Source organism: Monodelphis domestica, chromosome 1 (genome assembly GCF_027887165.1).
Source record: "Monodelphis domestica isolate mMonDom1 chromosome 1, mMonDom1.pri, whole genome shotgun sequence".
Lineage (NCBI taxonomy): Eukaryota > Metazoa > Chordata > Mammalia > Didelphimorphia > Didelphidae > Monodelphis > Monodelphis domestica.
Genome location: NC_077227.1, coordinates 29,219,466 through 29,244,998, shown reverse-complemented (window position 1 = coordinate 29,244,998; position 25,533 = coordinate 29,219,466). Strand labels below are relative to the sequence as shown.

Here is a 25,533-nt window from a genome sequence, read left to right as displayed (position 1 = left end):
TCCAAACAATCCCAGCAGAAACATCGAACAAAACAATGGCTCAAGCCCTGCTCAACAGAATATTGAGTTTGGTGCTGCAGAGCTGACATATGCTAGGTTTTCTGCTAATTAAATGTGTAAAATTCTCTGAGCAGATAAAGATTTATAAACACATACATATATTATGTATCCATACATACACACATACATGTATTTATATACATACCTAAAAGCCCACCTAAGCCAAGAAATCCAAAATTTTCCCTTGCAAGAATTTTTGCATAACAATGTATTCTTGGAAGGAGCAGATACTTGGAATCATACTATCTCTGTGTCTCTGAGTCAGAAGAAACCTCGTGGATCTCCTTGTCTTACTCAAGTCTCCCCTGTAATGTCCTCTTCGCAAATGGCGACCTAGCATTTTTCTTGAAGATTTCTTTTCAGGGAAACCTACTTCCTGAGACATTCCATTTAGGGATAACTTTTATCAGGAAGAAGTTTTTCTTTATATCAGTCTTAAATTTTCCTCCGGATAACTTAGTCTAATTTTACACACACACACACACACACACACACACACACACAAACACAGTGGAAGACTCCAATAACAAAATGAGTGGTGATCAGAACACTGAGTGCTGTTCTTTAATGTGGTGCTGAAATTTATTTCTCATTGTCATACCATAGAGACCTTTATGAATTTGTCTTTACAATTTTTTAAATGAAAAGAAGCCAATACATATATGCACACAAACAAACAAAAAACTACTTTGTCTCTTTTTTGTGATTAGTACAACCAGATTACCTTTTCCTCCCAGCCCCTGGCTCAAGATACTGATTAAAAAAAAATGTGTCAGATGTTGCAAATGTGTGATTTTATTAGAGTAGAGAGTTCCCAGTGAGAAACCCCTCTCACTAAGGCAGATTGGAAACTGCTGGGAATTAGAATATATCTAGGTCACTAATATGTTGATTGACTTATCCAAGGACACATAGCCAAAATATGTCAGAGGTGGGACTTGAACTAGGGACCTCTGACTCTCAGGCTATTACACCATCTATTAGAAATTGATACACATTATAAAATTTCACTTACCTTTATGTTCATTGGCAATAAGTTAAATGTATTTTAGAAAACCTTAACTATTAAATGAGTCTACTAACTTTGTTCTGTATATCATTAAAATAGACCACCACTGAACATTTTAAATGTTCATGTTATTCAAGTCTTTAGGGAATCATATATTTCCTAAATATATGTATATTATATATTAATGTGTATATATTTTTCTGATTACCCTGATAACCTGACATACCTGTCTTAAGTGGTTATAAATAAAGCTCAGATTAAATTTTTATATTTTTCAATTATGCTCCTTTACAAGTAGGAAATAAAATCAATTCCAATCATCACATGAAGAGTAGGACTTAGATGATCTGGGTTCAATTCTATCTGGCACTAACTAGCCATACAACTCCAGACAAACAATTTTACCTCTGTGGGCCTCTATTTCCTTATCTATAAAATAAAAGGATTGGATTGGATTATTTCTAAATTCCCTTCCAGCTTTAATAATCCATTAAATATATCAAACTTTCCTAAGCCATATTAAATTATCTGATTAGAGATGGATTCTTTCTCTTAATAGACTATAAATTATTTCAGTGAAAAAATGTTTTTCATTTTAGTCATTAAATCCCAGAACCTAGATTAGTTCTGAGCATACACAAAGTGCTTAATAAGTGCTTGTTGAATGAGTGATTATCAACCCTCCAATTATAATAAAAAATAAAAATTAGTATTTTATGTAGCACTGTGGATTTAATATTCTATGCCATTTCATTTTATAAGATCAAAGAAGTGAGAGCTGGAAGAGTGATCATCTAGAAAAAGCTTCTTATTTTACAGAGAAGGAAATCAAGGCTTTGAAAATAGAAGTGACTTCTCCAAGGTCACAGGCAGCAGGTATCCAGAACCAGATTTAAGTGCCCCCCCACCTTCTGATTCAGACTTCAGCATTCTTTCCTGGATACCATGGCATTTTAGAAAATAAAAAGAAAGAAAAAATAGTGTCTGCTTTTCTGGGCCTTTATCCAAATAGTCATCCAGCAGCAATGAAATCCATAAGCCCGGTCCCTCCTCTGAACAGAGAGATGATGATATAGAGCTTTTTGAGCAAATTGTACTGGCTTTGTGAAACTCTAACACCCAGGGAATTTTTAGGCATTACAAATGAACATTCATTCTTCTTCCTTTGGTGTTTAGTGCCTGTCCCAGTTTGGCCCCAGGCTCAGCAGGTACTTGGCAAGGGATTGAGAAAAGGCATATGGTAATGCAGACCCTTAAGTAGGGAAACTGGCCCAAAGACTGGGGGATTTTTCTAGTGTGAAATTAGGAAGCTTCTCCTGAGTCTCCTGCCTCTCTACTAGAGAAATAGCCACAGCTTGAGGAGATTCTTGCCTACACTCTGGAGCAATCTTTTAACACCTAGTTAAAGGAAGAGAGTAGAAAATCTGGGGGTAAATGACAAGCCATACCCCCTTCCTTCATCCCAATTTCAATGAAGATATTTCAATTTCTGACTCTGGAAGGTCATAGTGTAATTTGGCTGTTTATTAAGAGAAAGAAATATAGTAATAAGAGAGGAACATCTAAGCAGAAAAATCCAGCTGTTTTCCTTTAATTTTTAAAGAAGCTTTCTTCCCAAGTAGTAAGTGTGCTGCACTTTCAAGACAGGAGAACTTCCCTAGGGATGAGAACTTCCTGAAAGCCCAATGGGTTACCTGAAAGCAGGTTCCTCTTAACTAGAGCTGAATATATAAGCACTTGTCAGGTACACTATTGAACGAATTTGTGTTCAAGTAGGTGACATTCCAATATCCCTCCAACTCAGATCCTAGGCAACAAGGTGTCACTATGGATAGAAATATTGACCATGGAACAGGAATATCTGAGTTTGAATCTCACCCCTGACCCTTCCTACTTTTATGACTATGAGTAAGTCAGTTATCCTCTCTTGCCTCAGTTTCCTCATCTGGTGAATTGGGCATAATAATATCATCTACTGGGGCAGCTAAGTATCATAGTGGATAGAGAGCTAGACTTTGACTTGGCAGGACCTGGGTTCAAATTTGGTCTCAGATACTTCCTAGACTGTGTGACCGTAGGCCGGTCACTTAGCCTTAATTGCATAGCCCTTGTTGCTCTTCTGTCTCAGAATCAATACTAAGACAGAAGGTAAGGGTTAAAATAATAATGATGGTATCTCTCTTCCAGGGTTGTTGCAAGGACAAAATGAGAGAACACGTAGGAAATTCTTTGGAAATCTTAAAGTGCTATATAAATGGTAGCTATTATTAATCTGAGATTCTGCATGGCATGCATTTTTTGAATGATTTTATTTCTGAGTTGGAGGCAAACACCATTCTGGAGGTTGTCAACATTCCAGCATCATGCATCTGTTGTATTTATGATAGAAACAAGAGAGAAAAGAGTGTTTAGTCATCTGCAGCTTCCATTTGGTGTCAAACACATTCTGTTCCCTTCACTGGGACTGGGCCAATCTTTTTTATATCTCAATGCAGACATTTTTAAAGGGGCAAGCCCCAAGCAGCTAATTTTGGGGACCCACACAGGGAATGCTTTTTCTGTTCATCAAAATGTTGACTATGAGAAATCTCTATTATAGCTGAGATTTGCCTCTCACTGGGCATATCATCTCTTATCTCTTCCACAATAACTATAGCTGACCTCTTTATAAATTCAAAAGAGTATAGGTAAGTTTGGAAGAGTGTTAAATATTTCTAAAAAATCCTATGCAACTTTTCGGACACGGAAGGCTCCAATATATACCAAACCAGTGTATTGGTTCAGTTCTATTGATATCCAATCAATGTAATTCACAAACCCAATGGATTGGAATCCTATTTGGATATTGTGGAAATAGTTCCAGAGAACCTAGATTCAAATCTTGCTAGTTATTCCCTAGGTAACTTTGGACAAGTGTTTTTTTTCCTCTTTGAGTTTCTTTTTCCTCATTAGTGAAATGAAGTAGGGAGGGAGTATGATGTAAGAGAAAGATTGTGATTCTGCAGACAGAAGATTTCGGTTAATATCCTACTTCCTGGTGGCATTGTGGTACAAATGGAAAGGATATTTTCTCCCTCTCTGGAATGAGAGGACCTGGTTCAAATCTTGCCTCTGATGCTAACCACTTATTTTATCTTATTTGAAGTTCCTTATTCTCTTTGGGTATCAGTTTCCTCATCCATAAAAAGGGAAGATTATACTAAATGTTTTCTGTGTTTCCTTTCCACATCCATCCAAAGATGTCCCTTGACATCTCTGTTCCCACATCCTCAAAGGTATCTCTCTGCCCTGATGCTCTATGTTCCTACTCACAATTATTTGTTCTTTGATGCAGATGAAGGTGAATGGGAAACAAATGGTCCCAGACTTACAAGTAACTCAGGGAAACTTAAATGGGAAGAAATTGTAAGAGGCAAGCTATTTATTAATCTTTGGCTCAGTGTTCAAAGCTGCACTGGCTCCCATAGATGGTAAACCACATTTCAGTGACTTTCTATATTATGGATATTTAGAGTCTCTTGTCAGTTTTCATGGCTAGCATGGATAAAACAATACAGAAAGATAAGGAAAGGATAAAACTTCTGGAAAGGAGCCTCTTTGAATTCTCCCAGTCTTTTCCAGTTTAAAGTAATTTAGTTTAGGGTATTATGCTATCAACTAAGACTTGTATTCAAATCTAACCTCAGACATTAAATTAAGCAATGGACTTAACCTCTCTGAGCCTTACTTTTTCCCATCTGTAAAATGGGAATAATTTTAGCAGTAATCTCATAAGGTTGTAGGGAGGTTCAAATATGTTATGCATAAATGTTCTATCAGAATGGCTTCAGGCTACATATTAACGGTATGGTTCCAGCACAATTTATTGATTGAGTTCTCCAGGATATTTTGAGGCTCATATTTTATTATGGATATTCATTATCTACTAGTCCATGAAAGAGAGTGAGTTTCTGATTTATTATTGTTAATAATAAAAATAATTCCTAAAACTTTTTAGTTATATGGTAGATAGTTGCAGATAGAAAATTGTTTAGCTATAAACATTATATTTCCTTTAAATGGACAAGAAATGAACTATGCAGATTCTTTTCTCCCCTCTTCTGACTGGCACAGTAGGCTGCATTAAAATCTAGTCATATTCTTTTCCTTGATGGTTTGTCCAGTACTCTTAGAATTCACCCTTCATGTATTTCAACTACCTGATATACATTAATGACTCAGAATGTATACCTCAGAGTCTCTTCAACTTACTATTTTATGATATCTCAGTTTTTCATCTAAATTTGAAGAATTTTCCCCCTTTATTGAACTTATCCAACTGCTACAAAATGGGAATGTGGGATATTGGGATCCTTTCAAAACTGAGTACAAGAACCCTTTCCCATGTCTTAAGGTGGTAGTGCTAATTTCAGCATTAGGAAATTTCCCTCCCTCATGCTTTCTCTCTTCCACTCTCTCTCTTTCCTTTCCCCTCTCTCCACTTCCATTTCTTTATCACACATTCCCATAAGATTATCAGAATGCTTTCAACTGTATTTCTATAATTCCTCCCATTTAAAAATATATAGTTGTGCACAATTTTGTGAACCCATTTAGGGTTTTCTTGGCAAAGAGCATGAAGGACAAACAACCACATTTCACCATCTAGCACAGTTTTTGGTACATTAAAAAAAAAACCTTAATTACTTTCCTTTTGTTTCAGATGTGATTTCACCAAGGTAGGGAGCTCCTTCTATTGATTCCTATGAACAACTATTATTCAACTGATAGCCTTAGAGAGTGGCCTGGTAGTACTGAGGCATTGAATGACCTACCTAGGATTACAGAGTCAATATGTATCAGAGGCAAAACTTGAACCCCAATTTTCATGCTTGCAGTTGCCTCTATATTCACTATATATACACCATGCTATTAAAATTTTATTATTAGAGATATAATTTAATTTTTACACAAAGTAGGTACATTCTTATGGAATGTTGTACAGTGGAAAGAGGACTGGTTCTGGAGTCAGAGAAACTGAGTTCAAATGCTGCCTTTGTCCCTTACTACCAGTGTGATCTTGGAGAAATCCCATAATTACTCAGGCTTCAGTTTTCTCATCTGTAAAAATGTGAGGGTGGGAGCATGTGGTCTCTGAGGTCCCCTCTGCTTCTAAATCTATATTCTTATATAATAGCATTAAAATTCCCTCTGTTGTCTCCTGACCTCTTAGTTGTAAAAATCTGATATTTCCTGAAGACTTTCCTTCCCCATCCATTGTAGCCCTTCCATCTTGCATCTTACTGCTCAGTTAGGGCCAAACACTCCACCTTCTAATTTCTGCTTGGGGAAAAACAGTCAAATTAGCAGGTGTTTGTTTGCTGATGGGATGGGAAGCTGCCCAGTGGCTACTGAGCCAGCTAACAGGCATATCTTGGCCAAGGAAAGACTGGGGACAGCAGCCAAGAAAACAAGGAGTCCAAATAACAAAGATCTGTGGGATTTGGGGCTGAATAGCTTAGTCTCGAGAAAACAAAATCTCAGCTCAGAGGATGCTTCTCATTCTCCAGATCTTTCCCCACCTCTTTCCTTGGGTTCCCTTTCCCTCTTTTTTCATGAGAAATGTCATGGATCAGAGTTGCAAAAAATACAATTATATACCTGAAAGAATCCAGGAAACAATTTGTATGGGGTTTTGGTTTGCTGATTAGGTATCTGTTGAGTCATTTCACTTGATTAGAAATGTGACTTACATGCTTCATTGGCACCATTGGAGAACATGGAAAAATGTATCAATAGTGGAGGCATCAACACCTTGTGATCTTGATCTGTACCTTTGAAGGGCAGTTCACACATATGTGAAGTCAGAGATCCACTGATTTATTGAAGCCTTGGCACATGATAGATATAGATGATTCTCAGGTCTATGGATCCAGCAGTTCTTGATATCTTTTTAAATGTTAATTTTTATGTCTTGTAAATATTCACCAGTTCCATAAAAGTTGTCCCTTTAATCATCATACAGTTGGGCAAAATGCATTCTATGTTTTCCTTTATTCTTCATTTAAATAACTTAATACTGGAGAACTAATAGATCAAAGAACAAATCAGAGAAATGAAAGGTATTTTCTTTTTTTTTTTAAATATATTTTATTTGATCATTTCCAAGCATTATTCGTTAAAGACATAGATCATTTTCTTTTCCTCCCCCCCACCCCCCATAGCCGACGCGTAAGTCCACTGGGCATTAGATGTTTTCTTGATTTGAACCCATTGCTTTGTTGATAGTATTTGCATTAGAGTGTTCATTTAAAGTCTATCCTCTGTCATGTCCCCTCAACCTCTGTATTCAGGCAGTTGCTTTTTCTCGGTGTTTCCACTCCCATAGTTTATCCTTTGCTTATGAATGGTGTTTTTTTTCTCCTGGATCCCTGAAAGTTGTTCAGGGACATTACACCGCCCCTAATGGAGAAGTCCATTACGTTCGATTATACCACAGTGTATTAGTCTCTGTGTACAATGTTCTCCTGGTTCTGCTCCTCTCGCTCTGCATCACTTCCTGGAGGTTGTTCCAGTCTCCATGGAACTTCTCCACTTTATTATTCCTTTGAGCACAATAGTATTCCATCACCAACATATACCACAGTTTGTTCAGCCATTCCCCAATTGATGGGCATCCCCTCGTTTTCCAGTTTTGGGCCACCACAAAGAGCGCAGCTATGAATATTTTTGTACAAGTCTTTGTGTCCATTATCTCTTTGGGGTACAGACCCAGCAGTGCTATGGCTGGGTCAAAGGGTAGATATTCTTTTGTCGCCCTTTGTGCATAGTTCCAAATTGCCCTCCAGAATGGTTGGATCAGTTCACAACTCCACCAGCAATGAATTAATGTCCCTACTTTGCCACATCCCCTCCAGCATTCATTACTTTCCTTTGCTGTTATGTTAGCCAATCTGCTAGGTGTGAGGTGATACCTCAGAGTTGTTTTGATTTGCATCTCTCTGATTATAAGAGATGTAGAACACTTCTTCATGTGCTTGTTAATAGTTTTGATTTCTTTATCTGAGAACTGCCTATCCATTTCCCTTGCCCATTTATCAATTGGAGAATGGCTTGATTTTTTGTACAATTGATTTAGCTCATTATAAATATGAGTAATTAAACCTTTGTCAGAGGTTTCTATGAAGATTTTTTCCCAATTTGTTGTTTCCCTTCTGATTTTAGTTATATTGGTTTTGTTTGTACAAAAGCTTTTTAGTTTGATGTAGTCAAAATTATTTATTTTACATTTTGTGATTCTTTCTATATCTTGCTTGGTTTTAAAGCCTTTCCCCTCCCAAAGGTCTGACATGTATACTATTCTGTGTTTACCCAATTTACTTATGGTTTCCTTCTTTATGTTTAAGTCACTCACCCATTTTGAATTTATCTTGGTGTAGGGTGTGAGGTGTTGATCTATTCCTAGTCTCTCCCACACTGTCTTCCAATTTTCCCAGCAGTTTTTATCGAATAGTGGATTTTTGTCCCAAAAGCTGGGATCTTTGGGTTTATCGTATACTGTCTTGCTGAGGTCGTTTTCCCCCAGTCTATTCCACTGATCTTCCTTTCTGTTTCTTAGCCAGTACCAAATTGTTTTGATGACTGCTGCTTTGTAATATAGTTTGAGGTCTGGGACTGCAAGGCCCCCATCATATGTGTTTTTTTTTTCATTATTTCCCTGGATATCCTTGATCTTTTGTTCTTCCAAATGAACTTTGTTATGGTTTTTTCTAAATCAGTGAAGAAGTATTTTGGTAGTTCAATGGGTATGGCACTAAATAGATAAATAAGTTTGGGTAGGATGGTCATTTTTATTATATTGGCTCGTCCTATCCATGAGCAGTTAATGTTTTTCCAATTGTTCAAGTCTAGTTTTAGTTGTGTGGCGAGTGTTTTGTAGTTGTGTTCATATAGTTCCTGTGTTTGTCTTGGGAGATAGATTCCTAGGTATTTTATTTTGTCTAAGGTGATTTTGAATGGGATTTCTCTTTCTAGTTCTTGCTGCTGAGCTGTGTTTGAGATATATAGAAAAGCTGATGATTTATGTGGGTTTATTTTGTATCCTGCAACTTTGCTAAAGTTGTTGATTATTTCAATTAGCTTTTTGGTTGAATCTCTAGGATTCTTTAAGTAGACCATCATGTCATCCGCAAAGAGTGATAACTTGGTCTCCTCCTTGCCTATTCTGATGCCTTCAATTTCTTTATCTTCTCTAATTGCTACTGCTAGTGTTTCTAGTACAATGTCAAATAGTAGAGGTGATAATGGGCATCCTTGTTTCACTCCTGATCTTATTGGGAATGCATCTAGTTTATCCCCATTGCAGATGATATTAGCTGTTGGTTTTAGATATATACTGTTTATTATTTTTAGGAATGACCCTTCTATTCCTATGCTTTCTAGTGTTTTTAATAGGAATGGGTGTTGTATTTTATCAAAGGCTTTTTCTGCATCTATTGAGATAATCATGTGGTTCTTGCTAGTTTGCTTGTTGATGTGGTCAATTATGTGGATGGTTTTCCTAATGTTGAACCAGCCCTGCATCCCTGGTATGAATCCTACTTGATCATGGTGAATGATCCTTCTGATCACTTGCTGGAGTCTTTTTGCTAGTATCCTATTTAAAATTTTTGCATCTATATTCATTAGGGAGATTGGTCTATAGTTTTCTTTCTCTGTTTTTGACCTGCCTGGTTTTGGAATCAGTACCATGTTTGTGTCGTAAAAGGAGTTTGGTAGAACTCCCTCTTTGCTTATTATGTCAAATAGTTTGTATAGTATTGGGGTTAACTGTTCTCTGAATGTTTGATAGAATTCACAGGTGAATCCATCAGGCCCTGGGGATTTTTTCTTAGGAAGTTCTTTGATGGATTGATGGATTTCAATTTCTGATATGGGATTATTTAAGAATTCTATTTCCTCTTCTGTTAGTCTAGGCAGTTTGTATTTTTGTATATATTCATCCATTTCTCCTAAATTGGTGTATTTATTGCCATATAATTGGGCAAAGTAATTTCTAATGATTGCCTTAATTTCCTCCTCATTGGAGGTGCTGTCCCCCTTTTCATCTTTAATGCTGTGAATTTGCTTTTCTTCCTTCCTTTTTTTAATTAGATTGACTAGTACTTTGTCTATTTTGTTTGTTTTTTCAAAGTACCAGCTTCTTGTCTTATTTATTAAATCAATAGTTCTATCACTTTTGATTTTATTAATTTCTCCCTTAATTTTTAGGATTTCTAATTTGGTTTTCTGCTCGGGGTTTTTAATTTGATCGCTTTCGAGTTTTTTCAATTGCATTTCCAATTGATTGATCTCTGCTCTCCCTTGTTTGTTAATATGAGCTTTCAGGGATATGAATTTGCCTCTGATTACCGCTTTGGCTGCATCCCAAAAGGTTTGAAAGGATGTTTCGCCATTGTCATTTTCCTTGATGAAATTATTAATTGTTTCTATGATTTCTTCTTTAGCTAAACGGTTTTGGAGTATCATATTGTTTAATTTCCAATTGGTTTTAGATTTGGTTTTCCATGTACCATTACTAATCATTATTTTTATTGCCTTGTGATCTGAGAAGGCTGCATTCATTATTTCTGCTTTTTTGCATTTGTGTGCTATGTTTCTGTGACCTAATGTATGGTCAATTTTTGTGAATGTGCCATGTGGTGCTGAGAAGAAGGTGTATTCCTTTTTATCCCTATTTATTTTTCTCCATATGTCTATTAATTCTAATTTTTCTAAGATTTCATTCACTTCTTTTACCTCTTTCTTATTTATTTTTTGATTTGATTTATCTAAATTTGATAATGGTTGGTTTAAGTCTCCCACTAGTATGGTTTTATTGTCTATTTCTTCCTTCAATTCTCCTAGTTTCTCCATTAGAAATTTGGGTGCTATATTATTTGGTGCATACATGTTGATTAATGATATTTCCTCATTGTCTAGAGTCCCTTTTAACAAAATATAATTACCTTCCCTATCCCTTTTGATCAGGTCTATTTTTGCATTGGCTTTATCAGATATCATGATTACCACTCCTGCCTTCTTTCTATCAGTTGAGGCCCAGAAGGTCTTACTCCATCCTTTAATTCTGACCTTGTGGGTGTCAACCCGCCTCATGTGTGTTTCTTGAAGACAACATATGGTAGGGTTTTGGATTCTAATCCATTCTGCTATTCGTCTACGTTTTATGGGTGAGTTCATCCCATTCACGTTCAAAGTTATGATTGTCATTTGTGGACTCCCTGGCATTTTGATTGCCTTCCCTAATTCTAACCTTTTCTTCTTCGGCTCTACCTTTTAGTCCAGTGATTTACTTTGAATCAGTCCCCCTTGTCCCCTCCCTTGATGTTTCCCTTTTTAGTCCCTCCCTTTTTGTTCCCTCCCCCTCCCCCCTCTCTTTCCCTCCCTTTTTGTTCTCCCTCTCCCCCTCCCCCCCTTGGTTTTCCCTTCTCCTTACCCTTGTTGGGTAAGATAGAATTCAAGATCCCAATGGATCTGGATGTTTTTCCCTCTCAGAGTTGATTTCCCTGAGATTGAGGTTTAAGTAAACCCCCCCCCTCTCTTCCTCTCCTTCTTATAGGAGTTTTCTTCCCCTCCCCTTCCCCTGTGAATCTTTGTGTGAGAACCATTATTCTATTTGGTCTTTCTTTACCCCCTATTTATACATTACATTATCCCCACATATTAGTATACATAGGTTGATATAAATGTAGTCCTTATAGAAGAGAGTTTGAGTAAAAGAAGATAACATTTTTCCCCTTTCCTTAATATTTACCTTTTCAGGTATTCCTTGCTCTTTGATTTTCGGTATCAAACTTTCCACAGAGCTCTGGTCTTTTCTTTGCAAAAAGTTGGAAGTCTTCTATTTTGTTGAATGCCCATACTTTCCCTTGGAAGTATATAGTCAGTTTTGCTGGGTAGCTGATTCTTGGTTGGAGACCCAGCTCTCTTGCCTTTCTGAAGATCATGTTCCATGCCTTACGATCATTCAGCGTAGAACTTGCAAGGTCTTGTGTGACCCTGATTGGCATTCCTTTATATCTAAATTGTCTTTTTCTGGCTTCCTGTAGGATTTTTTCTTTTGTTTGATAGCTTTGGAATTTGGCAATTACATTCCTGGGAGTTGTCTTTTGGGGGTTTAGTGTAGAAGGTGTTCTGTGAGCTCTGTCAGTGGCTGTATTGCCCCCTTGTTCTAGAATCTCTGGGCAATTTTCTTTGATTATATCTTGTATCACCATGTCCAGTTTGGTGTTTATTTCTGGCTTTTCTGGGAGTCCAATTATTCTTAAATTTTCTCTTCTCCCCCTGTTTTCCAGATCTATCACCTTGTCGGTGAGATATTTTATGTTCTCTTCTAATTTCTTGGTGTTTTGGCTTTGCTTTATTAGTTCTTGCTTTAAAGCCTGGTTTTCTTTTACAGTTTGGTCAAACTGGTTTTGTAGATGCGTGAATTTCTTTTGCATCATTTCCCACTTTTCCTCCCAGAGGGCTTCCATCTTTTTGGTCCTTTCTGATTCAAATTCTTCATGGGTTTGTGGAGAGTTTCTATTTCCTTTGGAAGATTTTGGAGAATTTTCTTGTATATCTTCTTCTATCTGCTCTGTATTTTGTATTTTGGCTCCATAGAATGTGTCCAGAGTTGCCCCTTTCTTCTTATTTTTCTTGGTATTTTGGGGCTTCTGTGCTTCTGTGGAGTTTGTCATCTCTGAACGTGGAGGATTGGCTTTTCTTGTCTTTGTCTGGTGATCAGAGGCTTTAGTCCTGGGCAGATGTTGGTTCTATGAGCGTTCCCTGGGTTAAACTGAATATGCCTCACTGGAACTGGAATGGAAGGGTCGGACCACGAGGCCACACTCTCCCCCTGGCTCGATTTCCGGAAGTTGCTTTCAGAATCCCTGGCCGTGAGGCTGTTTCGTCGGCCTGCGGGGGGATGGGCTGCCGCTTCCCCAAGCTCCGAGAGCACAGACTTTCACTGAGACTTGGATAGTAGGATCCAGCCCGTGAGGCTGTCTTGCCCGCCCTGAGGGTTGCTGTTGTTTTGACCAGCTCTCTGCAGCGGAGGCCCCAGGCAGTAACTTTCACCCAGACCGACCAGCTCTTTGCAGCGGAGGCCCCAGGCAGTAACTTTCACCCGGACTGGGACTTGGGTAGAAGACCCTGAGGGTTGTTGTTCCTCAGACCCTGCTCTCTGAGCCTGGCGCCGCTGCCGCTTCCGGGAGCCTTGGACTCTGCGCTCCTACCCCTGAGGTCCGAGGGATCTCGGGTTCTGGCTTTTAAGGGGAGCCGTACCTTTTGAACCGGGTCCAGGTCCAGGAGGAGGGTTCCCAGGGTCTGTGCTGTTGATCGTTTTGAATTTCGGCGCCTTAGGAGCTTCTAGTTTGAGATCGGTCGGGAAGGGTTTTCCGGAGATCTGAACTTCAGCTTTCTCTAAGCCGCCATCTTAACCGGAAGTCTCCGAAAGGTATTTTCATTAAAGCAAGTGACACCAATGAAAGAACATACCCAATTTGTGGCATGTAGGGAAAGCAATCCTTATTGAGAATATGTATAAAATATGTAGAAAAAAAATAGAAAAAACTGATCAACTAAAATGAATACCCCCCTAAAATCTTAAACTAGAAAAAATTAAAGAGAAACTAAAAACTTCAATTAAACACTAAAAGTCTGTAAATCAAAGAAGATATTAATAAAATTGAAAGCAAAGATTATACAAATAAATAAAACAGCTTTAAAAAATTAATGAAATAACTAATTTTAGTCCCTCTCCTTTGTTTTCTGATTTTAATCTCATTTCTTTTCTATTGAAAAAAAAACAGTATTCTCTTCCTCCAATATCTTAGTGACACACTTATAAATATATACTTTTTGATGTAAAAAACTTTCTGAAAATTCAATAGCTGATTGAGTTTAATCAGCTGGTTTTTCTTTATTATTTATGTTCTTCAAGAATTCTCATAATTCAATAAGAATTATTTCTCCTTGGAGAGGCAGCTAGGTAGCATAGTAGATAGAGTGCTGGACTTGGAATCAGGGAGACCTAGGTTCAAATCTTGTTTCAGCCACTGAATATGTAACTCTGAGCAATATATTAGCGTCAGCTTTCTCATCTATAAAGTGAAAGTTATACTAGTGCCTGCCTCAATGAATTATGTTGAGGATCAAATGAGATAATCTACCTATAGTGTTTTGTCAGTCTTTATGTGGGCTGTAAATGTTATGATGGTGATGATAATGAAGATGATGGTGATAGTTATATAATGTCTCTGTTGCTTTTCATCCAGTTGGCTTTTTCCATTGAAAAACATTTGATAATCCCAGTCCTTTAGGGATGTCATTTGCTTCTCCTGAATGGATAGGAGATTTGGATTTCTCTCCGGGTACATCATACTTCCTTGAGTAGGGATAGCAAAGATTAGGATGGGCAGAACACATTTACTAAGAACTCCATCTTGTTTCACCGTCATCTCAGCATTAAAATGATTCCAATTTGCAATCAGATATACATAGCTGTTATCCCAGGAAAAGAGTGATGATACTTTACATTTTGACTTCTTTGGGGTTTTACATTAACTTTATGGTCTATCTGCTAAAGCCCAGCTAAACATGGATGCTGCCATCCAAGTAGTTAAAAAACTGCCATTTGTATCTCACTTTGGATGAGATTATGTATGAAGTTTCGATTAGGTCCTAATAAACAGTGAATTTTCTACAGCTGTTTCTTGATATTTATGCTTCCAAATCTTCTGTCCTCTGAGGAGCTGTGCATGCTTTCTAGATATTAAATTATTTATCCACCAAACAGCCCTTTGAAGTAGATAGCTTGTGCCATAAAATATTAGGGAATTTGTTAAAAGTTAAAAAAAAAATTACGAAGACCTTCCAGGAAAATAAAGGAGTAAAGCTATAGGGGGCAAAGAAAGGGCAATGATAGTTATAATATTTGTCCAGTTTATTATGGTTTTCAAGTCAATTTATAGGATTAGAGGATATGATTGAAAATTTAGAGGGAGAAAGAACCTTAAGGTTCATTTAGTCACAACCATGCTAATAAATATTGTTATAGAAGGCTCAGAGGTAACCTAGTCAAACTTGTTGTTGTGGTGTTGGTGTTAGAATCAAGCACCCGAGTGACAAGCTAACTCAATATTTATTAGGTGCTTATTATAGGCTGGGAACTGTGTTAAGTGCTGAGGAGAATCCCCCCCTTCCCCAAATAAATCAATCCCTTTGTTCAAGGAGCTTACATTCTTCTGGGAGGAGGTAACATATATACACAGATGAGTACATTTGAAATGTCTACAAAGTAAATACAAAGTGTTTTTTAAGGGGAAGAGGGTAACAACTTGATAGGAATTTGGGAAATGTCCAGTGAAGGGGACCACTTGGGACAAGCCTTGAATAAAGCCCTTGTGGGACTATTGTCTTATTCTTTTGTTGGGTGGGGCCAGATTTTTAAATTCCCATTTTGTAGTTGGGGAAACTGAGACATAGACATATTAATTGATTTGTTTCAGGATACGTAGCTAATTAGGATCATCAAATCATAGCTTTGGAGTTGATTGGGTCTGCAGAGATCATTTTCACACTATTTTCCTGATGAAGAAACTGATTCTGATAAGGAAAGTGCCTTGTCCAAGGTCCCAAACATACTGTTGCAGAGACAGGGAGTCACTGTATCAATCATACTATGTCCTAATAACAAAGTCAGGACCAGAACTTAGATCTCCTGACTCCCATCCAGTTCTCTTTTGAGAAGACTAATGAGATGCAGGTGGGTGAGAGCATGGGCATAAATACAAAAAGAAGGGCTCTCTTCTTTGAGACTTGATGAGTGAGCACACCAACTTGACAGCTTCTTCTAAATGTCTTCTGTCTCATATTGTTCAGAGGAGCTAATCTTTTCCCAAATCACTACATGAATTTAGGAGATGAGATTGTCTTTCAGGGGGGAAAACATTAAAAATATAGTATGGTATAATATTTGTTAGGCCCTGAGAGGCTGGACCATTTCTATGTTAGAAGGAAATAACTGGACTTTGGCATCCACTTGAGTGAATGATGCTGGGGAGTTTAAGTGCCTCTGGCCCATTCCACAGTGTTGGTCTCTCTTCATCACCAATCACTCAGATCCCAAAGATCAAGATTGCTAGAAGTAATATAAGAAGGGGAATGGGAAAACCTTATCACTAGCTCACTGTTCTAAACTCAAAAGGGACAGAGGGCAAATGGAATTTGGGAATTATACTTCTATAACACACCTGGAAAAGCAATGTTGCCTAATGGATAGAGATTACACACTTAGAACTGGAAGCAACATTAAATTTAGACTCCCATTCCATTTCATGAATGAGGAAACTGAGATTAAAGAATTTGTATCATATGGCTAACAGGTGTCTAAGGTGGAATTTCGCACCAGATGTTTTCTGAACTCTTCTGCAATTGATCTCAGAGTTAGGAATCATTGGGACCATCTCTGATCTGTGTCACATTTTATTTTATTTATTTATTTTTGTATTTATGGTTTTATTTTTTATTTTATTTTATTTATATGGGTTCTGGTTTTTTTTTAATTTTTAATTTTTATTTGGTCATTTCCAAACATTATTCATTGGAAACAAAGATCATTTTCTTTTCTTCCCTCTCCCCCCTCCCACCACGTCTCCCATAGCCCACGCACAATTCCAATACAACCCAACACAATTATCACATGTGTTCTTGATTCAAACCCATTTCCATGTTGTTGGTATTTGCATTAGAGTGTTCATTTATAGTCTCTCCTCAGTCATTTCCCCTCAACCCCTGTAGTCAAGCAGTTGCTTTTCATCAGTGTTTTTACTCCCACAGTTTATCCTCTGCTTGTGGATAGTGTTTTTTAGATCCCTGCAGATTGTTCAGGGACATTGCATTGCCACTAATGGAGAAGTCCATTACCTTCAATTGTACCACAGTGTATCAGTCTCTGTGTACAATGTTTTCCTGGTTCTGCTCCTTTCGCTTTGCATCACTTCCTGGAAGTTGTTCCAGTCTCCATGGAATTCCTCCACTTTATTATTCCTTTTAGCACAATAGTATTCCATCACCAACATATACCACAATTTGTTCAGCCATTCCCCAATTGAAGGGCATCCCCTCATTTTCCGATTTTTGGCCACCACAAAGAGTGCAGCTATGAATATTCTTGTACAAGTCTTTTTCCTTATTATCTCTTTGGGGTATAAACCCAGCAGTGCTATGGCTGGATCAAAGGGCAGACAGTCTTTTATTGTCCTTTGGGCATAGTTCCAAATTGACCTCCAGAATGGTTGGATCAATTCACAACTCCACCAGCAATGAATTAGTGTCCCTACTTTGCCACATCCCCTCCAGCATTCATTACTTTCCTTTGCTGTCATGTTAGCCAATCTGCTAGGTGTGAGGTGATACTTCAGAGTTGTTTTGATTTGCATCTCTCTGATTATAAGAGATTGAGAATACTTTTTCATGTGCTTTTTAATAGTTTTGATTTCTTTGGCTGAGAACTGCCTGTTCATGTCCCTTGCCCATTTATCAATTGGAGAATGGCTTGATATTTTGTACAATTGATTTAGCTCTTTGTAAATTTGAGTAATTAAACCTTTGACAGAGGTTTTTATGAAGATTGTTTCCCAATTTGTTACTACCCTTCTGATTTTAGTTACATTGGTTTTGATTGTACAAAAACTTTTTCATTTGATGTAGTCAAAATTATTTATTTTACATTTTGTGACTCTTTCTAAGTCTTGCTTGGTTTAAAAATCTTTCCCTTCCCAAAGGTCTGACATGTATACTATTCTGTGTTCACCTAATTTACTTATAGTTTCCTTCTTTATGTTCAAGTCGTTCACCCATTCTGAATTTATCTTGGTGTAGGGTGTGAGGTGTTGATCCAAACCTAATCTCTCCCACCTTGTCTTCCAGTTTTCCTAGCAGTTTTTATCAAATAATGGATTTTTGTCCCAAAAGCTGGGGTCTTTGCGTTTGTCGTAAACTGTCTTGCTGAGATCATTTACGCCAAGTCTATTCCACTGATCCTCCTTTCTGTCTCTTAGCCAGTACCAAATTGTTTTGATAACCACTGCTTTATAGTATAGTTTGAGATCTGGGACTGCAAGTCCTCCTTCCTTTGCATTTTTTTTTCATGATTTCCCTGGATATCCTTGATCTTTTGTTCTTCCAAATGAACTTAGTTATGGTTTTTTCTAATTCAGTAAAGAAGTTTTTTGGTAGTTCAATAGTTATGGCACTAAATAAGTAAATTAATTTGGGTAGGATTTTCATTTTTATTATGTTAGCTCGTCCTACCTATGAGCAATCAATGTTTTTCCAATTGTTTAGATCTAGTTTTAGCTGTGTGGAAAGTGTTTTGTAGTTGTGTTCATATAATTCCTGTGTTTGTCTTGGCAGATAGACTCCTAAGTATTTTATATGGTCTAGGGTGATTTTAAAAGGAATTTCTCTTTCTAATTCTTGCTGCTGAAATGGGTTAGAGATATATAGAAATGCTGATGACTTATGCGGGTTTATTTTGTACCCTGCAACTTTGCTAAAGTTGTTGATTATTTCGAGTAACTTTTTGGTTGATTCTCTAGGATCCCTTAAGTAAACCATCATATTGTCTGCAAAGAGTGATAGCTTGGTCTCCTCATTGCCAATTTTAATACCTTCAATTTCTTTTTCTTCTCTAATTGCTACTGTTTGTGTTTCTAGTACAATATTAAATAATAAAGGTGATAATGGGCATTCTTGTATTACGCCTGATCTTATCGGGAAGGCATATAGTTTATCCCCATTGCAGATGGTGTTTGCTGATGGTTTTAGATATATACTGTTTATTATTTTTAGGAACGACCCTTCTATTCCTATACTTTCTAGTATTTTCAATAGGAATGGGTGTTGTATTTTATCAAAGACTTTTTCTGCATCTATTGAGATAATCATGTGATTTTTGTCAGTTTGCTTGTTAATATGGTCAATTATGTGGATGGTTTTTCTAATATTGATCCATCCTTGCATTCCTGGTATGAATCCTGCCTGGTCATAGTGGATGACCCTTGTGGTGACTTGCTGGAGTCTTTTTGCTAGTATCCTATTTAAGATTTTTGCGTCTATATTCATTAGGGAGATTGGTCTATAGTTTTCTTTCTCTGTTTTTGACCTGCCTGGTTTTGGGATCAGTACCATGTTTGTGTCGTAGAATGAATTTGGTAGAACTCCTTCTTGGCCTATTCTGTCAGATAGTTTGTATAATATTGGGATTAGTTGTTCTTTGAATGTTTGATAGAATTCATTTGTGAATCCATCTGGACCTGGGGATTTTTTCTTAGTGAGTTCTTTGATGGCTTGGTCAATTTCTTTTTCTGAAATGGGGTTGTTAAGGTAATTTATTTCTTCCTCTTTTAGTCTAGGCAATTTTTATTTTTGTAAGTATTCATCCATATCACCTAGATTGCCATATTTGTTGCCATATAATTGGGCATAGTAGTTTTTAATGATTGCCTTAATTTCCTCTTCATTAGAGGTGAGGTCTCCTTTTTCATCTTGGATACTGTCAATTTGGTTTTTTCCTTTCCTTTTTTTAATTAGACTGACTAGTACTTTGTCTATTTTATTTGTTTTTTCAAAGTACCAGCTTCTAGTATTATTTATTAAATCAATAGTTCTTTGACTTTCAATTTTATTAATTTCTCCTTTGAGTTTTAGGGTCTCTAATTTAGTTTCATCTGAGGATTTTTAATTTGTTCTCTTTCTAATTTTTTAATTTGCATGCCCAATTCATTGACCTCTGCCTGTCTTAATCTGTTAATATATGAACTCAAGGATATAAATTTCCCCCTGAGTACTGCTTTGGCTGCATCCCATAGGTTTTGAAAGGATGTCTCATCATTGTCATTTTCTTCAATGAAGTTATTAATTGTTTCTGTGATTTGTTCTTTAACGAATTGGTTTTGGAGAATCATATTATTTAATTTCCAATTTATTTTTGATTTGGCTCTCCATGTAACTTACTGATAATTATTTTCATTGCCTTATGATCAGAAAAAGTTGCATTTATTATTTCTGCTTTTTTACATTTGTATGCCATGTTTTTATGACCTAGAATATGGTCAATCTTTGTGAATGTATCATGTGCTGCAGAAAAGAAGGTATATTCCTTTTTGTCCCTATTTATTTTTCTCCACATGTCTACTAATTCTAATTTTTCTAAGATTTCATTCACTTCTCTTACCTCTTTCTTATTTATTTTTTGGTTTGATTTATCTGGTTTGGATAGAGAAAGTTCAGGTCTCCCACTAGTATAGTTTTTCTATTTTGTCCTTGAGTTCCTCTAGTTTCTCCTTTAGAAATTTGGATGCTATGCCATTTGGTGCATACATGTTGAGTACAGATATTTCCTCACTGTCTATACTGCCTTTTATCAGGATGTAATTACCTTCCCTATCTCTTTTAACTAGATTTATTTTTACTTTGGCTTTATCGGATATCATGATTGCAACTCCTGCCTTCTTTTTGTCAGTTGATGCCCAATACATTTGCCTCCACCCTCTTACTTTCACCCTATGTGTATCTACCTTTCTCATATGTGTTTCTTGTAGACAACATATGGTAGGGTTTTGGACTCTAATCCACTCAGATATTCGCTTGCGTTTTATGGGTGAGTTCATTCCATTCACATTCAGAGTTATGATTACTAGCTGTGTATTTCCCAGCATTTTGATTTCTGCTCCTTTTCCTGCCTTTTCTTCTTTCACTATTTCCTTCTACACCAATGTTTGCTTTTGAACAGTCCCCCTTGTCTCCACCCTTATTTTACTTCCCTTTCTAACTCATCCCTATTTATCCCCCCTTATTTTCCCTGTAGTCTTTCTAAAATTAACCCCCCGCTCCCTCCCTCTCTTGTACTGCTTCCCTCCCCACCAGACCGTTTGTTCCCCTTCTACTCCCCTATAGGGTGCAAATCTATTCTCTGTCCCCAATGGATTGGATTGTTTTTCCCTTTTTGAATCACTTTCAAAGCACGCAAAAGTTGAGTATTTCCTGTCTCTGATCTCTTTACCCTTCCAGTGAATTGATGTTCTCCCCCCTCCCACCATGAGCTTCTTTATGACATATAAATTTACCCCCATTTGTTTCTTTTCCCATTTCTTTTAATATTAACCTATTTTAAGCTCTAGTTATTTATATATATATATATGCATACTCATGTGTATGTATTTTTGCATGCATATATCTATATACCTATTTATGTCTTGTCCTTTCATCCTATACAGTTTGTTGCTGTTCCCTCTAAGTATACTTCTTTTTGCTGCCCAGGTAATAACAACAGTTTTTAAGAGTTACCAATGACCTCTTTTCTTATAGGGATACCTATCATTTTAACTTATTGAGTCTCTTAAAAATTTTTTTTGTTGTTTTTCTTTTCCCCCCTCTTTTTAATTACCTTTTGATGATTCTCTTGAGTTCTGTACTTGGACATCAAGTTTTCTGTTCAGGTCTGGTTTTTTCTTTACGAATTCTTGAATGACCATACTTTCCCCTGTAAGAATATAGTCAGTTTTGCTGGGTAGTTGATTCTTGGTTGTAGACCTAGTTCCCTTGCTTTCTGGAATATTGTATTCCATTCCTTTCTTTTTTTCAGTGTGGATGCAGCCAGATCCTGAGTTATCCTCACTGTGGTTCCTTGGTATCTGAATGACTTCTTCTTGGCAGCTTGTTATATCTTTTCTTTGGTCTGATAGTTCTTGAATTTGTCTATAACATTCCTGGGTGTTGTCAGTTGGGGATTAAGTACAGGAGGTGATCTGTGGATTCTATCAATCTCCACTTTTCCCTCTTGTTCAAGGATTTCAGGGCAGTTTTCTTTAATAATTTCCTGTAATATAATGTCCAGGCTTTTTCTTTTGTCATGGTCTTTTGGTAGGCCAATAATTCTTAAATTGTCTCTCCTTAAACGATTTTCTTAATCCTCTGTTTTGTGAATGAGATGCTTCATATTTTCCTCAATTTTTTCATTCTTTTGGTTTTGTTTTATTGTGTCCTGCTGCCTTGTGAGGTCGCTTGATTCTTGTTGTTATATTCTGGTTCTTAAAGACTGGATTTCATCTTTAGTTTTTTGGTTGTCCTTTTCCTTTTGGTCGGATTTTCTTTGGAGGTCATCTTTCATCTTCTTCACCTCTTCTTTTATCTCCTTTGCCTTATTTTCCAGCTGGTTAATTTTGGCTTTCAAGACATTATTTTCTGTTTCCAGATGTCTTATCTAAATTCTTTTCCAAATTGTCTTCAGCCTCTCTTAATTGTGTTTTGAATTGCGTTTTGAGTTCTTCCAAAGCCTGTATCCAATTCGCTAGGATTTCTGATTTTTCCTTTGCTGATCCCTCCCCCTCTGTTTCATTTGCTCTTTGCTCATTACCTGTGCAGAAGCTGTCTATTGTAATTTCTTTCTTCTTTTTCTGTTGTTTGCTCGAGTTTACCCCTTCTTTGCTCCCCGTATTTGGCTGTGCTCTTGCTCCTCTCATTTTGTTTTGGTTTTGGGGCTGTCAGTCTCCCCTTTTGGAGCTTTGTCAGATCTCTTGGTACAGTCTCTAGGGGAGGAATGTTAGCTTCCCTGTCCTTTGGAGGCTTTTGATTGGATTGTGTTCAAGTGGGTTGGACTGTATGTGGTATGAAGCTCTGAGGCTCTGAAGACTCCTGGAAGGCTGGGCCGCCTAGGCTCTCTCCAGTTCTCTCCAGCTGCTTCTCTGCTGTCCGCAAGTGCCATTGCCTGCCTCCCTAAACTCTGAGGAGTTCTGGTGGAATTAGGTAGAACTTGATTGGTCTGGATGTGCCCCGAGGCAACAGCGAGACTGGAGCCTGATGGAGGGACCCAGCCACGGCCTGTCTCTCCCTGGCTTCCTCCTGCTGTCCAAGCTGGATTCTCCGAGCCCGGGGCCCAGCTGCTCACAAGGTAGACCCTCCAAACCAGCACCTTTGCCCGCTCAGAGGTTCCTGCTGCTGCTGGGGGCTCAGCCCTCTGGGTTGTGGGGGAGGGGTCCTGGGACCTTCCCTCTGCCTTCCCCTTAGCCCTGAGAATTCTCGGATTCCAGCTTTTGGGGGGCATGCCTTTTGATTTGAGTCCAGAAGGAGGGTTCCCCGCTTCTGTCCTGTTGTTTAGCTTGGATTTCGGTGCCCTAGGAGCATTCAGTCTGTATTGGTAAGGAAGGGTCTTCCATGAGGTCTGAACTTTTGCTGCTTGCTAAGCTGCCATCTTGACTCCACCTCTCTCTGTGTCACATTTTAGCTGTTCACCTGAATAGATATCTTCAGAGAGCTCTAGGAACTCTATGGTGCAGAGTAGTTGCTAATCTGGGTTGATAGAGGAATGTCCCTATAGCTTTAGTCCTTGCTTTAGTCCTTGCTCTCCCCATCTTTCCTCCAAAAGAGAAACTCATATAGTTTCCAGGGTTTCTGTGAGGAGAGATTCAAGTGAACTGACATAGGAAGGACCAGTTCACTTTTTTCCCACCTGTCTCAGTGGAATCCTTACTTGTTCTTGGCATCCTTATTTCTATTTAATAGGAGATGCACCAGCTCCATGACCATATCGTTCACTTCCCTGAAGCTTAATTGGTGCCTGCCTTTAATAGAGTTGATTCAATGCTGAAAGAAAAGTCGAATTTCTTTCTGCAAATCTGGTCAACTATATCCCAGTCTGAGAAAATGTGCTTTTACTTCCCTTCTCACAGGACTTAAAATCTCCAGCCCAGAGGGATGAGATTGCAGGGGCCCGGGCTTCATTGAAGGAAAACTCTCCTCTCTTACATTCGATTTGTTCGGCGTGCCTGGAGCATGATGATGTGGCCTCTCTCCAAGCCAGCAAGGATACAGTTTGTAATGAGATCCAGAATGCCCTCGATATGATTTCTAATGCATCACAAGGAATCCAGAGCTCAAAGGCAGAGCCAGAACCTCAGTCAGCCACACTGGGCAGTGCATTGGATGAACTTGAGGTAAGGCAATAAGTAAGCTACCAGCATCAAACTGATAAGATTCTGAGATACCTTGGATAATGGACTTTGTTTAAAGCCCTTCTCAGTCTGGCTCTACTATCCCTTTCTAGTCTTATTGCATATGGCTCCTGTTAATATGCTTTACGGTTTAGCAAAAGGGACCATATTGCTCTTCTTCAAACATGGAATTCCATTTAGAATTTCTATGAGTTTATACAAGCCGTATTCCAAGTCTCTTTGCTTCCTACTCTTAGAATCCTCAGTTTCTTTAATAACTAAATGTCATCTCCTATATGAGGTCTTTTATGAACCTATCAGCAGTGAGTACAAAATTCCTTTGAAATTATCTCATATATTTATTTTTGTGCTTATTTTATATCTACTTACATATGTGTATATATATATATATATATATATATATATATATATATATATATATATATATATATATATATATATACACATACATGTTGTCCTTGATGGAATGTATGGCTATTGAAGGCTGGGGTTATCATTATTATTAGTTGTTATTATTCAGTTGTTTCAGTCATGCATGATTCTTCATGACCCCATTTTGAGATTTCCTTGGCAAAACTATTGGAGTTATTTGCTATTTCCTCTTTTAGCCCATTTTAAAGATGAGGAAATTGTAGAAACAGGGTAAAGTGGCTTCCCAGCCAGGGTCACACAGCTAGTAAGTCTCAGGCCAGATTTGAACTAAAGAAGATGAGTATTCTTAATTCTAAGTCTAGTGCTTTGTTCACTGAACTACCTAGCTTCCTATATTATTTTTATTATTTTTGGATTAAATTTTGTACCTCTAGTATAGCTCTTGGCACATATCAGGTTTTAATAAGTACTTTCTGTTATCAATAGGAGAAAATACTTTATGCCCAGAGATCCTGATTCCTTTGACCTGCCTCTGAAGATAGCAATAAATGAGGACTGGGACAGATGATTCAATAGAATAAAAGGTCCAAAACCAAAGTGAAGGGTCAGATAACAAAAAAGAAATTGACTGATAAGTCTAGGAATAAATGATAGATAAAGACAATTGATGCCAATTTATCTTTTGAAAAGGCTTTCCTATAAAAATACTGATATTTCATTGGTAACATTAAAAGAAAGAAATTCACAGTCTATTATGCATAGATTCTATATAAAAGGTTTATTGGAGGACCTGGGCAAGAAGTCCAGGAAGTAAAAAGGCATAGATGGGTGGTAACATGTAGCCTTGGAGGGTGTACCCATGTCAATGAGACAATGGATCCACTGGAGTATTGAACAAGTGTTTGTGTAGACTCTGCAATTAACAAACGGTTTATTCCAAATCCTACTGTTCTAATTATATATTTAGTAGATGCTTGATGGAGTTAGAAACCAATGAAGGAATAACCTTGAAACATTCCTTTCTTGACTCACTGAAAGTAAAACAGGCAATTTGGT

At 37.5% G+C, this 25,533-nt stretch overlaps 1 protein-coding gene across 6 annotated transcripts in view; it reads left to right on the top strand.

Moving 5' to 3' along the window:
- Window positions 1–25,533, top strand: part of CTNNA3 (catenin alpha 3) — a 2,164,949-nt gene that overhangs the window by 452,498 nt on the left and 1,686,918 nt on the right. For all 6 annotated transcript variants that reach the window (XM_056819226.1, XM_056819225.1, XM_056819237.1 and 3 more), the window contains one exon: window positions 23,824–24,087. In XM_056819226.1, the coding sequence (XP_056675204.1) occupies window positions 23,824–24,087 (264 nt within the window). The remainder of the gene's footprint in view (window positions 1–23,823; window positions 24,088–25,533) is intronic.